The following is a 14,197-nucleotide window of genomic DNA, read 5'->3' as shown; positions in this document are numbered from 1 at the left end:
TACATTGTGCTGATTAGCCAGAGCAAAGCAGAAGACAATTTCCCTTCTCAACGAAATGTGGTCAGGTTGCAGATTCTCACCTGCTAATTCTCTGGCTGATGCTGAGACTGTGCCCTGGTTTCAACTGAGCTTTTGTGATTGGCAGCCCTGTGGGCACGGGGGAAGATACTTTGTTAAAGATATTTATGGAGCATTACCTCGCTAATAAAAGTTGCAGTAGAACGTTCTTTGCTTTAACTTATCATTATGAAGTTGACCCTGACGCTCAATGCAATGGATAGAATGATGACACCATTGTCATTTAGATTCCTTCCCATTAACCCTTGTTTTCACTTTGCATTCCTGTCTCCCACCGGGTTCTATATCCTGAGAAAATGAAAGCTTCATTTACAAGCTTGAAGCCGTCGAAAACAAAAAGCGGTATTGCCAGCTATTTTCCAGAAATAGTCATGTTACTCTTTGACTACTGTTTCCTAATCTAGAGAAATGCTGCTGCTTACAGCTGCTGTAGGGAAATTGAACTGTCAGCCTGAATCACATCACCGGTTGCAGTAGAAGAGAGCATCACTTCACTTTTTAGTGAGACTTGCACATTTGTACAAATGAGCCCCAAATTAAACTCAAGCCTTTTTCAACTGCAGTATAGGATCAGAAAAATCTTACCCAGAAATGACCTTAACATCACACAAGTTACGTTGAGACCAAACAAATGTTTTATTAATGATATTTTTATATCTTTCTTAGACAACTAGTTCTAGTAAACAGTTATCAGGTAGTACAAGAGAAACATGGTTGCATTATGACAAACATAACCTCATTTTCTAACCAGTTTCTCTGACAACAAACATTTTTAAAATAACGATGATGTCATATGTCAACGTTAATGCACTGGGGGGGAAATGCTGACATGTCTTTCACTGTCAGAAAGAAATTCTAAACTTTGGACTGCCTGTAATGATTTCACCTCAAATCAAACCTTAATCACAGGTTGAGGGTTTCAATATTTTATAAAATAATGGCCTTATTTACTTTCTAAGAATTACATATTCAGACATATTTGGAGCAGGATGTTGCGATGTTCCTGTTACTGATCACAGTCAGCTGGTACTGGTGTAAATGGGTACACACAGGAAGGAGCGCTTTTGAACTATAAATACACCTACTCTCGTGTGTCTCCACTAACAACCCCACCCTCTCCCTCTGTCTGCAACACAGACGTACGAGGACCAGCACAGCAGCGAGGAGGAGGAGGAAGAGGAGGAGGAGAGCGAGGACGGAGAGGAGGAAGATGACATCACAAGCGCTGAGTCAGAGAGCAGCGAAGACGAGGAGGGCGGAGAGCCCGAAGACCAGCAGGCGGCCAGCAGACAGCAGCAGCTGGAGTGGGACGACTCCACCCTCACCTACTAAACACACACACATATAACACTAAACACAAGCTCACACACACACACACATCACAGAATCACAGTCACTCACATCCACACACACACACACACACCCACCCCCCCTACAAGGAGCCATGATGTAAAAAAAAAGCAAAACAAAAATTCCCTTCTGCGTATATGGTCAAGGCTTTCCTGTTGTTATCTTAGTGGTGGTACTCAGTGTAGTGTAGTCATCACGGATTGCTGATTTTTACTGTTTATTTTTGTATTTATTATATTTTAATTCCAGGAAAACTTGGCCTACATTTGTTCTGAACTGTGTGAGGAAGCCAACCCTGCACTTTTTTTGTTTTCTCTCAGACGTAAAGCGATCATATGGAGACTTTCTTCCCCCCTGATGTATATTCTTTGCGTAATGCTTTTAGATTTGTTCGCCGCTAATCTCACATATAAGCTTGACCTGAGTTTTCTTGACTTGTAGTCCGCAGCGAAACAAAACAATGCTTTCAACGAGTAAACCGTATTCTCTTTTCTTTTTTAAAATTCTTTTAGTGCATGAGCATATTTGAGAAGTCATATGTGTAGAGAAATGCTTTTTAAAGATTTTGTAAATATAAAGAAACCATGTAATTAGTCAATGTGTTAGTGAAGGCCTACTCAACGGGGTCCAATATCTAAAATGACGCAGTTCGTAATGTAGAATATTTGTGTCACACAGGCTGTAGCATGTTGCTAAATTTCCGCGAAAGCTGTTCCATCTTGCTTGTACAAAAATGTCTGCTTCTTGATGAGAAACCCAGGACTGTTGAGCGGAGGTTTCCATGACAAAGTGGTGGCCATTTTGTCTTTTTTTGCAAAAAGGAAAATCATTTATTTCTGTTTCTGGTAGGCAGGACTGGTGGATGGTTTCAGCTTCATACATTGCCCTGCTTTGCTTTGCACAGGTGGCAATGCTCTACTCCGGGCGTCAGTGTATTTCATTCCCAAAAGATCTCACTGTTGTACAGAAGGGATTTTCTTTTTGTTCAGATTAATAATACTTGGAGAAAAGCTAATGTACAAATGGACATGTAGTGTAAAACGGTATAAACACAAAGCCAGCCGGTACTGTGGGCGGTTTGAAATATGGGTACAAACATTTATCTGCCAGTGTATTTGGACTCAGCAACTGTAAAAGCCATGTCTGTAACCCTGTCATGCTGTGCTGACAGAAGTAGGGAGAAAAAAAACCTTTAAACTCCTGAAAGAGCAGAGAGCTTTAGTGCAGCTTGGATGTGAGGTGCAGTCGCTGGCATTCATTTGGAGGAGAGAAATTAAATGAAAGTACATTTCAGGATGTTGCAATTTTATTTTCCACGTCACGGCTTCTTAACCTGATATAATAAAAAATACATTAGATGCATATTTAAACTGGTTTCCTTTAGCAGAACATGTTTTATCTTAGGGATTACACCTGAGGTCTAAGTGCATAAACTACAAAAGGAAAACATTCAAAAATGGATCTTCTTGTTTGAATCTTAAAAGGAATTATTTTGGCCGTAGACTACTAGATTTTGTCGTACATGAAACTGTACTGTAGAGTTGTTTTCAGATATTTGTTTACATTTGGTAAACTTGTTTTCCTTCTGGTATTAGTATAAAGCTTATACAATTGATAGGGAAAATGTGTCTAACCTCTATCTCCTCTGACGCTGTTATCCATCACTGTTGTATAAATCTTTCACACAACCAGATACAAAAGTTCCTTCTTAACTATTTAGTGTTTGTTTTCCAAGTTAAAATGTTAACATTTCCCAAACCTGCTTTAACTAAAGCTGAACAAATTTGGGAGCTTCAAAGTGAATGGGACTTGGCATTATCGAATAATGTTTTTGATTTGAGTCTCGTATTTTCAAAACCACATTCAAGGCTCTTTGTCTTAGACAGTTTCCAGGCTTCTGTGGAGGGTTTGAGTCGCACAGTTGTTTTTCCTTAGGCTAAATGTATTTATAATTTGATAAGGTCTGTGTTGGAAATGTAGTAACAGTCTCCCCTCCATGATGACTTGGACTTTTGATAAAAAGGTTGCCAGGTCAGAGCCGGCTGAGATGGGAGTGCCTTTTTTTCCAATCATAGCGCAATCAGCAGGTCTAACAAAATAAAACACTCATCCGTGCTCTTTTATTTGTGGCAATTTTTTGTTTTTTATTTGTATTTGTTTAATGCTAGATTTCTTACAGAGCTGGGGATTACATTTTGTTTCTGTTTGTTGTAACAATAGTCCACTGCTAGGTTTATTAAAGTGAAAAATGTTTTACATAGATGTCATGTGTCCATGTTGTGTAGAGGAAGTAGATCCATATTGTATCTTCTATAGAAATTGTACTAAATCATTGACGGAGTCCACCTTTTAAAAGATGTACAGTACATTATGAAATTGCTTTGGCAGCATACATGAGTATACTGTAAACTGGCTTATTTGTGTATAGTGGAAGGTAATTTTGAACAGTGTCCTATTGCCTGAATGGTTGGGAAATGATTTTGAGGGCAGCATGAAATTCACAAGAACCAGAGTAATAAGCCTGTCGAAATTCTCTGTCTCATTTCGTCAAACACTTAATGTCCACGTTTCATCTACAATTCTAAAGTACAATACCATGGGTCACTGATATGTGCACACAGACACACGGTGATGCCACCATGTCCAGTTTTCTGGGTTTAACGCTTTCCGATCAGCCCCCGAGTTAAGTGTAAGTTGGTTGACTTGAATGTCACTGCCTAACAAACTGAAATACAGCCATACTGTTATAACACTAAGATTCAAGGGGAATTTACTTTGCATGAACCACAAGTTTGTGTACGTTCCATGTGGGGTTGTGCGACAGGAGACACACTGCTGATTCTCAGATTGTCTGTTTCACACGTCCACAACACTCCAGATATATATATTTTTCTTTTCTTTTAAAAATGTGCTCAAAATGAAAGGTGACAATGTTTTCAGAACGGTTGAATGCTTCCTTTTTGCTTGTTGGAGCTGCTCTCACTTTTCTACACGTTGAAAGGCAAATTGTAGTGAAGTTGATGCTTGCTCGTGAACAAAAATAAAGGATGATGAGATGGGTAATAACTTCTGTCTGCTCTCGTTTTTCTTCAATCATCATACTTTACAGGTCACCTATTATGCAAAATCCACTTTTTCATGTCATACATACATTTGTGTCCCCTCTGTGTTAAGAGATTCATAAAGTTTCAGGAAAAAAGATTCACCGTCTTTTTGTCCTGATCCATTTATACACAGCCCGGCCAAAAAAAAAGGTTGCAAGCCTGTGGGGGGCATTGCTATGATCTGGGGGTGCTGCAGTTGGTCTGGTCTAGGTTCAGCAACATTATGTGCCCAAAGAATGAGGTCAGCTGACTACCTGAATATACTGAAGGACCAGGTTATTCCATCAATGGATTTTTTCTTCCCTGATGGCACGGGCATGTTCCAAGATGACAATGCCAGGATCTATCGGGCTCAAATTGTGAAAGAGTGGTTCAAGGAGCATGAGACATAATTTTCACACATGGATCGGCCCCCACAGAGTCCAGACCTGAACCCGATAGAGAATCTGTGGGATCTGCTGGAGAAGACTTTGCGCAGTGGTCCGAATCTCCCGTCATCAATACAAGATCTTGACGAAAAATTAATGTAAGACAAGAAATAAATGTTGTGACGTTGCAGAAGCTTGTGGAAACGATGCCACAGCGAATGCATGCTGTAATCAAAGATAAAGGCGGTCCAACGAATATTAGAGTGTGTGATCTTTTTTGGGGCCAGGCAGTGTGTAAAAACTTGTCTGAAAATGAGCTGATCAGATTTTGGCCACTTTGTGATGTCACAATGTTTTTTTTTGGTTGTGCCATAAGTAAATAACCAACCCAGGTAACACCCGCCCACCTTACCACCTGAATCAACTCCTAGAGCGCCATTGTGTATTTTTTTAAACCAATCACTTCCCAGAGGAGTGTGATCAGCAGCAGCTCATTTACATTTAAAGCTACAGACACAGAATCAGCACTTTTGGAGCAGGGCTGAAACAGAGGGGTTTATGGCATGCTACACTGATCTGTTTAGAATTTCTAGCCAAACACTTCAGAGACATGTTTTGTATATACTTGAGACCTATAATATATTGCTGAAAAAGAGTACAATAGGGGACCTTTAAGTGTGTCTCACTGCTGCTGGTACACACCCTGTCTGGGCAGTAGTGCTGAAGTGTTTAAATGTGCAGCATTAGTGTCCTCTGGTGGTGGAAATTAAACGATCTTCTTTGGCCTTTTACTTCACTCTTTCACCAAGTTTACTGAAAGTTTGTGTTTCCTGCTGACATCACACAATCTGAATCAAAAGCGTAACCTCTTGGTGGAGCTAATAAAAACAATTCAACAAACAGGTTTGTTTCTTTTTTCTTCATGCTCACATTCAAATAAACATGTCTTCAAAGCTGAATATCAATCATGTCTGACACTGTAAACATTTAAATAGATTCAACTAGTCAAACTTAAAATACAATCCAATAATGAAGTTGATTCCTGCAAACATATAACACTCGTCAATTGAAGCACACGTTAGCATTTTTGATAATCAATGAATACATAGAGGGTGGAGAAAATAATAGAAACTCCTGACACCAAATAAACATCCATAAGCTATCAAAGTTTAGTCATAGATGCATATTCTGAAATGTGTGAACATATCCTATTCTTTCATTTTGCTTTTTGAGATTGTCCTGTAGTATAAACTCTACTCCATTCAGCCCCTTGGTATTTACATCTCAATCACTCATGTTTAGTGATTGAAGAGTTGTTTTGATTTCATTATCCTTTCTTGTTTCTAAACCGTGGATCTCTATCATTTTACCATGACAACAAAAACAAAAGTGCAGGCTTCATCTGGTAGTGTAAATGTTAATGTTGCTGGCCGTTTCTCACAGACTGTTAATCAGACTCAATCACTCTCATGGGTTGGATGCTGAAACCATCACAAGGTCCTCAACAATGGTTCACAGATGGCGACTAATCCAACCGGGGTATTCCAATCACAGAGCAAGCAAACTAGCCAAAGTCTCATCTGATCATATTTTTTCAGTCCAGATTGGTGCTGATTTCACTATGGATGAAATGGATGGATGCAGTTTCCATGCAGACTTATAATAAGTATATTTTACTGACACATGCAAATTTAAATCTGAAGTAGCTACTGCAGTGTTTACTTATTATTCTAACAGGTTTCCAGCTATTTCTGTCAGAGAGCTGTTACTCATTTAAGCCATCAGTCTTTGTTATTATCCTATCTTGCAAGTGTTGTCTGTTATTATGTCATATAAAAATATAAAACCCTTTGTGATTCAGGTACTGACTTGTGGAGGTGATTGTCAGATATGTTTTGGCAGAAAAGTGTTACAGTTACTTTGTTTGTTCCAAATCCCTCTAAACAGCACAGTTTAGTTAAAATAAAATGACACAATGAATAATTGCAGCACTCATAGGAAATCAACACTCTTAAAAACAACAATGCAGAATTTACAGATTTGAGGACGGATAGACTCAACAATAGTGTAAGAAATACAACAAAAATCACAGCAGAGTGTTTTTCTTTGAAGGCCTTGACTATCCTTTACATTCATAAAAACAGAATCAACTCTCGTACCTCAAAAATACAATTTTACACTCCTCTAAAATAAAAGAAAATACATTTAAAAACATTGAGGAGTATAATGCAAAACTGGTTAAAAGTGTTAGCTTCTATAGCAACACCTAAAAGAGGACTGATTGTATACAGAATCAACAATCAATTGGCACTTTTCTTTTTTCTAGTTAAAACAAATTCACTGAGTTAAAAATGAACATTATGTAAAATGACTATGCCTTGGTTTTCACACCAGAGCTAGCTAAAGCCATTATTTTGTCTTCAGAGCCTGAAAGAGAAGACAAAACAAGGTTTAGATATATGAATGTTCATCAATAAACTATGATTTAACATATTAGGGATTGGGTTATATAAATGAAATCAAATGTTTATTCTCACCTAAATTTGCAGTCACTTTTTCAAACTGGCTTAAGGAAGCTGTAGCATTTTCGATGAGAAAAGTCTCATCCTCTGCAGTGAGCTTTAAAGAAACAGAAACAAAAGAGAGATGAATTTTGGTTACAGTGTTCGTTCTCCTTCTAAAATGACATCTAGACCTGTTTTAGCAACTGGTCTGACAGTCTGTTGATGGTTACAAGACTAAAATAAGTTATGTGGACTCATGAGCACAAGCCTTTGAATCAGCCGTGAACCCATGGAAAATCATCACATCTCTGCTGGGAGCGTTCCTCACCTTCTCTCCAAGTTTTCTCAAGGCTGTGAGAATTTCCATTTTCTGCTGCGTGAACACATCCCGCGACAGTTTCCCCACCATAACATCTCGATCCATCTGCACAGAATACCACACACTAGTATCACAATTTCCAGGCCAAGCAACAGCAATCAAACACTAAGGCGTGATTGAGCAGTTGAAATATACATGTACCATTGTGCAGTACACAAACAAATCAATCAATGCAAACCTCTGCTAGTCGGATTCTCAGCTGTCCTGGCTGCTTCTTAGCAAAGAGCCGGATCACCTCTGGGGTTTTGAAAGCTTGGCTGATGGCAGCCTGGGTTGCCTGATTAAGACAGAAACATTTTTGAAATTGTAATGGTTCACAAATGTTTAACATACAGTTTGAGCTGAAATATGTTAAGCTCATTTCTATAACGTTGACATCTTTAAGTGTCTCTTAATACATACTAGTTGCACAGAATCTATTAGTTGTCCATACCAGCTGCATTCCACTGAGCTCATCCACAAGTGTCATGTCTCCTGTCATGATCTTCTTCAGGGAGTCATTAAATTCACTCAACTGTTCCAGGGTTTCTTTTTTTGTCTCTTCATACTCTTCATCATCCAGTTCCTCTCTGGAATAACAAAAAAAGGATAAGAGATAAGACTAAAATGTGTAGAGGTACTTTCTGACATAAATTAGATCAATATTAGACAAATATAAGAGTCACATTGGTAAACCAGTACGCAGCTTGAAGTGAGCTTGAATCATTTTGAATTCCTCTAACTTTCACCTGCATTCCTCCAGATCCTGAAGCTGCTGCATCAATCTGTCAAGTTGCTCTTCCATATTTTGCCTCAACTTTCCAGTTTCGGATTTCCCACGAGAAGCCATGCTTGGCCAAACAACGTTTATCCTACCTATAGAGAATGCAAACAAAGAATAAAACAGTCAACAGATGTCAAACTAACATTTGTATCATTACCACAGTAAGGTAGAACATCTATATTAGTACACTGATGTTATTCTCCTCAATACGCCCTCTAATTTGCCTTGGCTGAACAGACTTTAACTATTTAAATTGCATTTGAAACATAACTCTTTTCATTTTTATACAAAAGGAACTGCGAAGATGATCAAGCATTCTGTACTAATGTAATACCAAAAGATACACTTGCTCTGGGAACTTAGGGAAAGATCGCCTATGTAATCAGAATAGCGATGTTGGAGTCAGCATTTAAACAAAACTGTTGACATTTTAGCGAGACATGACCTATACTGTCAACTGTTGATGAATGGTATTATTGGAATATCAGACCGTTCTATATAACACTCAAAGTTGTTTACTTATCTGAATAGCGAGCTAACATGCTAAAAGAAAACATCTCACCGAAACAGTTGTAAATCAGTCGTGCGATGAGTTAAATATATGCACCAGCTTGATGAATAGACAAGGAAATTGTATCTATTCAATTTCTTCGAAAAATATCTTCTTGGTATTTGATGTTTCAGAATATTTAGTGTTTAACGAGTCGCTTGTTGATGTCTGTGTGTTTGTGCTTGTGAACGCAGCTCGGCAGTGTGGGTGCGGCTGTCTGCTTCCTGGTTGATGGGGCCAATCAGATGTCTCGATGAACAGTCCGTACAGGAAGCTGCTCATACGTCACAGCAGCCCAGCTGTCTGCGCTGTTTCTCCTGGTAATACTATGAATATGTATAATATTTGTCTCTTACACGCCTCCTTTGTTGTCTAAGGTTTGAGTGCATCAGTCGTCTGCTTTAGTACCCTGTAACAAATGGCAGGTTTACGTTGCCTAGTATATGTAATACTTTATAAAGCTTACGAGTTAATGTCGTCGCTAACGTTAAAGCTAACCTAAGTTTACTCAACATATAGGTTTTATTTCACAAATTCTACCATATAACGATAACAGGACGTCCCTTGCTTTGATTACACCTTCATAACCTTCTCCAAAGTGTGTGATGTCTACTTTTTTGATAAAAATGTGACAAGGAAAAACGATGTTTTTAAACCGAAACCACCGAAGCACCTCAACCCATGCTCTTTGGAGGAAAATATAGACAAAATACAGAAGTAGTTTTCTTTCATCTGCAATGTTGTGCTGTTCTTAAAGTGAAAGACATATATGTTAAAATAGTATTATCAATTAACCGTTAGGTTTTTTTCTACACATTATTAATTTGAAGTGCATCCTTCCATTTTTTGTTCCGTCAGAAAGCCAGAGTTGTTTTTTTCAAATGTAGTCCTCGAAAACTAACTACAGTCTTTGTTTTCTTCTCCATATTGTTGTTGTAGTGTAAGTACACTACCAGTATGAGGCATGGACGGCCAGAATTTAACCAAAGTGGTCCTGCTGGCCTGTGGGTCCTTCAACCCCATCACCAACATGCACCTGAGGATGTTTGAACTGGCTCGAGATCATCTGGAGGACACAGGTGGAGTAAAAGGAGGAAAATACATTGAAGAGATATCTAAAGGATAATATCTCAACGTCTGTGCTAAACGTTCTGCCTGGCTAGATACCAGTGGTGGAGAACGTATTTAGAAGAAGAAGAAGATATACTTTATTAATCCCTTGAAGGGAAATTTCTTTCCCCACTCTGTGGTGTTTACACACACATTTAGATCCTTGGTTTAAGCAAAAACAGAAAAGTGTAAGTACTCCTATACCTCCAATACATTATGTCCTGCATTCATGAAATTACCTAAATAAAAAAAAGGTAATTAGCAGCTACAGCTGTCAAAAAAATGTGGTGGATTTTAAAGTAAATTATACACCACTGTAATATAGTTGAATACAAATATTAAGTTGAAGAAAATTAAAATACCCATGTACCTCAAAAATGTTCGCAAGTACAGCACTTATATCTGTTAAGCCATATAGGGATGAACAATTAGTCAGATTGTTATGGAAATTGCATTAAATAAGTGCAATATAAGTAAAACAAAAAAGTCAAAATCCTGTTTTGAAGTAAATATGTTGGTGCTGTTGAAATGTTCTGGTCTACAAATTGTATTCTACAGACCACAAAACATTTATATGGTCCCAAAAAATAGCAAAATATGAACATTTCTCATATTAAAATGAGAAAAGTAATTAAAATATTTTCATTCCCACCAATGTAGTCTATATCTATGAATTCTCAATATCAGCCGAAATAATCGCAATAGGATATATGTTTTACCAATAATTCATCCCATCATCATATTAATTTAGAGTTATTTTTAGATAAAACAAATGAACAGTTTACTACATCTGCTGCGCCCTTTTCTGTAAACCATGTGCCACTTCTTTAATTTGTCAGGTCAGTACAGGGTGATGAAAGGTATCATCTCTCCAGTGGGTGATGCCTATAAGAAGAAGGGTTTGATTGAGGCCCGTCACCGTCTAGAGATGGCCAGATTGTCCACAGATAGCTCGGACTGGATCACATTCGATCCCTGGGAGAGCCTACAACCAGAGTGGGTGGAGACAGCCAAAGTTGTTCGGTAAGTTGACAATGCTTATGTATGGTTATTGACAGTGCCTGTGCCTGTTACGTGTGCATATGTCAGCCAAAAAAGTCACAAACTCACAGAGAGTTTTGATATCCTCAACCAGAGTTTCCTTACTTGCAGTTTTGTGTTTTCCTCTAAATCTTCTTTGTCAGTTCACCTCAAGCCACCCATTCATCAAACCAGTAACAACAATGTAATGACTAATGATTTACAAGCAGCGCCTGTAGCAGTTTAGGATTTGACGTGATCGTTACTCTTGTTTTGTGTTATTTCTGCTGTTCATACATAAAACCCTTGCAATTGTGTTCAGATCACAAAGTTGTTCATGTTCAGTGTCACACAGGGTTTCCTTTCACTCCATGAATGCGTCACGCTTGAAGCTCTCTGTTACTCTTGTGTGGAAAATGACATCTTTACATTTATATGTATTTAAATCAAACTTCAGACCTGTTATGTTTATTATGTTTTATTGTTTATAATGGCCCGATAAATGACATATAATGTACATTAAGCTCTTGTAGAAACAGGAGTAGTGATTCTCACCAACTTCCAAGGTGCATGAAGAAGGGAAAAAGTCTGAAGAGGGAATACTCCAGGGACACTTTAAGAATGCACTGGCTGGATACTAACTGTCAAAATGACTCATATTTCCTGTATTGGAGACTGTATGCAGTTAGCTCCACATATATATTTTCATGTTATATTGTTTTGTCTGTATCCACTTAGGCATTACTATAAAGAAATGCTTGAGGCAGAGCAGAACACCGATGATGTGGACACGGTCAAGCACGCCAAAAAGAGACGTATAGAGGAGAATCGTTTTGGAGGTTCGTCTCATCACAAAAAAGGTAGGACAAGTACGATTGTATAACTTAAATGATGTTCTTCTCAACCCATCCCTTTTCCAAATGTTTATTCCAGACAAGTCTGATCCTGCCCCCCCTTTATTGTATTCAGTGTAACTCATAAGACGGGAACAATGGGGTCGGGGTGTGTGATGGGTGACACCTACCGTAATCACACCCACTACAGTTAAGACAGGCCAGGTGCAAGACAGCCTCAGTGCATCAGAGACACACTTACTGTGTTGTTAGTCACTCATTCTCCAAACTGGTGACAACTCTCATGTTAAGTTATAGAAACATTGCTTCCTCCCTTCTGGTGACTTTTAAAGATTAAATATTTAAAAATTATACTTCACTATATAATATTTTCCGCTGCCTTTATAAACACATGTTTTCAAAGTTTCTATTCTGTTTTATTATGCTTTGTTTGATTATACCATACTTAATTTTATGGTCCCTCATAATTTGTATTTTGTTTATGCTATTTTTACTTTTTTTTACTTTTAAGAACCTAGGTACGACATACAAACAAGATTAATTAAGATAAATTATTATTTCTGTGTTCTAAAAAAGACGGTCTTCAGCTGATGTTGCTGTGTGGGGCCGATGTCCTGGAGTCCTTCGGGGTCCCCAACCTGTGGAAGCAGGAGGATATTGTTGAAATTGTCGGCCGCTATGGTTTGGTTTGCGTCACCCGCAGCGGCAGTGACCCCCACAAGTTCATACACCAGTCGGACATGTTGTGGAAGTATCGCCAGAACATCCACGTGGTCTGCGAGTGGGTGACCAATGAGATCTCAGCCACTCAGGTGCGGCGGTCGCTGCGTCGAGGTCGGAGCGTTAGGTACCTGCTGCCTGACAGCGTGGTTCACTACATACAAGAACATGGGCTGTACAGCACTGAGAGTGAGCAGAAAAATGCTGGCGTAGTACTGGCACCTCTTCAGAGGTACACAGATGTCGCTTCAAGCTGAGGAAGTTTACTACTGCAAAAAAACAAAGAAGAAAAGATAGCTCTCTAAACTAAGTGTTGTATGTTTACTGTGAATCAAAATGAGATCATATGCAAACAGTTTGTTTAACTTCCAACAATGCCTACTGCACAGAACAGCTTTTTTACTAATAGGCATTTTGTTTTCATAAATGTGCATAGACAGAACAGGGTGAGTTGACTAAGTAAATTACTCAAAAACAGAATAACTGAGTTGGCTGGGGGGTCATCTAAATGTCAATGCTGCTGTTGAAAATAGATCAGGTGCGTGGTTATTGAAATAGGGATTCACAATTGTGCGTGAAGTAGTCAGCATACAGTGTGCGGAATTATGATTAAGAACAAATTCATTTAAAAGTTTTACTTGCTTAACCTCAATGCTTCAGTATACTCTCTGAACCTGTCACATGTTGTGTACCTAAAGCAGGATTTGTTCATGCACTCTTTCAGGGAATATGCTTTAAACATGTTTATTTTTCAGTGCTCCCGGTTTTAAATAAAGGTGTGATTTGTATTGACTTGAAATTAAATAAACAACCCTTTTGGATTTTAGACTTGAAGGCTTTTTGTTTCTATCGAGGATCACAATGCTATTGTCACACATATAGACATCCAACACCTTCTTTGTTTTATTAAAATCATGTTTATCAACGGGGGTTAACTTTCAGGTAATATTCAGTGATAGAAGATAAAAGCTGAAATTTCAAATGTGGCCAATTAAAACTCAATGGTTGCGTTGGTATTAAAGTTGGTCCCTTTTATTATTGGATCTATGGAATTAGATTGCATGAAAACTGAATACAGTACTCAAGCCAATGTGATGTAAAGGTTTTTTTATTACATATAAAAAAACTCATGTCTGCTTCAGGTGCCTATGACAGATTTTATTCACATGTAGAGTCATGTTTGGGAAAATAAACATGACAAAGTTTGTCTGTATTACATCATAGCGATGGATTGCTGCTTAATTTGAACACGAGGAGGAAGAACTACCTTAGTGTCTGGACAGGCTCCATGTGGTAAATTCTCTTTCCCACTAAAGGTGCAGCAAATCCTTTCACAATCTTTGCCAGCTCAGCTTAATTATGATTGTTCGTGTTATATATCATTTCCTCATTGCACA

General features: G+C 38.3%; 3 protein-coding genes across 7 annotated transcripts in view; 2 read left to right on the top strand and 1 right to left on the bottom strand.

Annotated features, from left to right (window-relative positions):
* The window catches only part of clstn1 (calsyntenin 1), a 33,888-nt gene extending 29,394 nt beyond the window's left edge, over window positions 1-4,494 (top strand). For all 4 annotated transcript variants that reach the window (XM_063884102.1, XM_063884084.1, XM_063884092.1 and 1 more), the window contains one exon: window positions 1,216-4,494. In XM_063884102.1, coding sequence (XP_063740172.1) covers window positions 1,216-1,410 — 195 coding nt within the window. In that variant the 3' untranslated portion in view covers window positions 1,411-4,494. The remainder of the gene's footprint in view (window positions 1-1,215) is intronic.
* Window positions 4,495-5,804: 1,310 nt separating this feature from the next.
* On the bottom strand, window positions 5,805-9,350 carry lzic (leucine zipper and CTNNBIP1 domain containing). Its single transcript, XM_063881939.1, has 7 exons — window positions 9,109-9,350; window positions 8,512-8,638; window positions 8,217-8,352; window positions 7,962-8,060; window positions 7,733-7,828; window positions 7,438-7,519; window positions 5,805-7,327 (listed from the first exon to the last, which is right to left on the bottom strand). Exons 2-7 carry the CDS (start codon window positions 8,610-8,612, stop codon window positions 7,272-7,274), a joined length of 570 nt encoding a protein of 189 aa, XP_063738009.1. The 5' UTR covers window positions 8,613-8,638; window positions 9,109-9,350; the 3' UTR covers window positions 5,805-7,271.
* nmnat1 (nicotinamide nucleotide adenylyltransferase 1) lies at window positions 9,270-13,626 on the top strand. Of its 2 annotated transcripts, none has more exons than XM_063881919.1 (5): window positions 9,270-9,416; window positions 10,036-10,175; window positions 11,046-11,229; window positions 11,965-12,086; window positions 12,657-13,626. In XM_063881919.1, the coding sequence occupies exons 2-5, from the start codon at window positions 10,061-10,063 to the stop codon at window positions 13,055-13,057; spliced, it is 822 nt and encodes a 273-aa protein (XP_063737989.1). In that variant the 5' UTR covers window positions 9,270-9,416; window positions 10,036-10,060; the 3' UTR covers window positions 13,058-13,626. The 2 variants fall into 2 exon arrangements, with proteins under 2 accessions (XP_063737989.1, XP_063737997.1); XM_063881927.1 differs by lacking the exon at window positions 9,270-9,416 and adding an exon at window positions 9,472-9,694.
* The last annotated feature ends 571 nt before the right edge of the window (window positions 13,627-14,197 follow it).

Source organism: Eleginops maclovinus, chromosome 1 (assembly GCF_036324505.1).
Source record: "Eleginops maclovinus isolate JMC-PN-2008 ecotype Puerto Natales chromosome 1, JC_Emac_rtc_rv5, whole genome shotgun sequence".
In the NCBI taxonomy this organism is placed as follows: domain Eukaryota; kingdom Metazoa; phylum Chordata; class Actinopteri; order Perciformes; family Eleginopidae; genus Eleginops; species Eleginops maclovinus.
The sequence above is the reverse complement of the archived record's forward strand: the minus strand, read 5'-3'. Positions and strand labels throughout refer to the sequence as shown.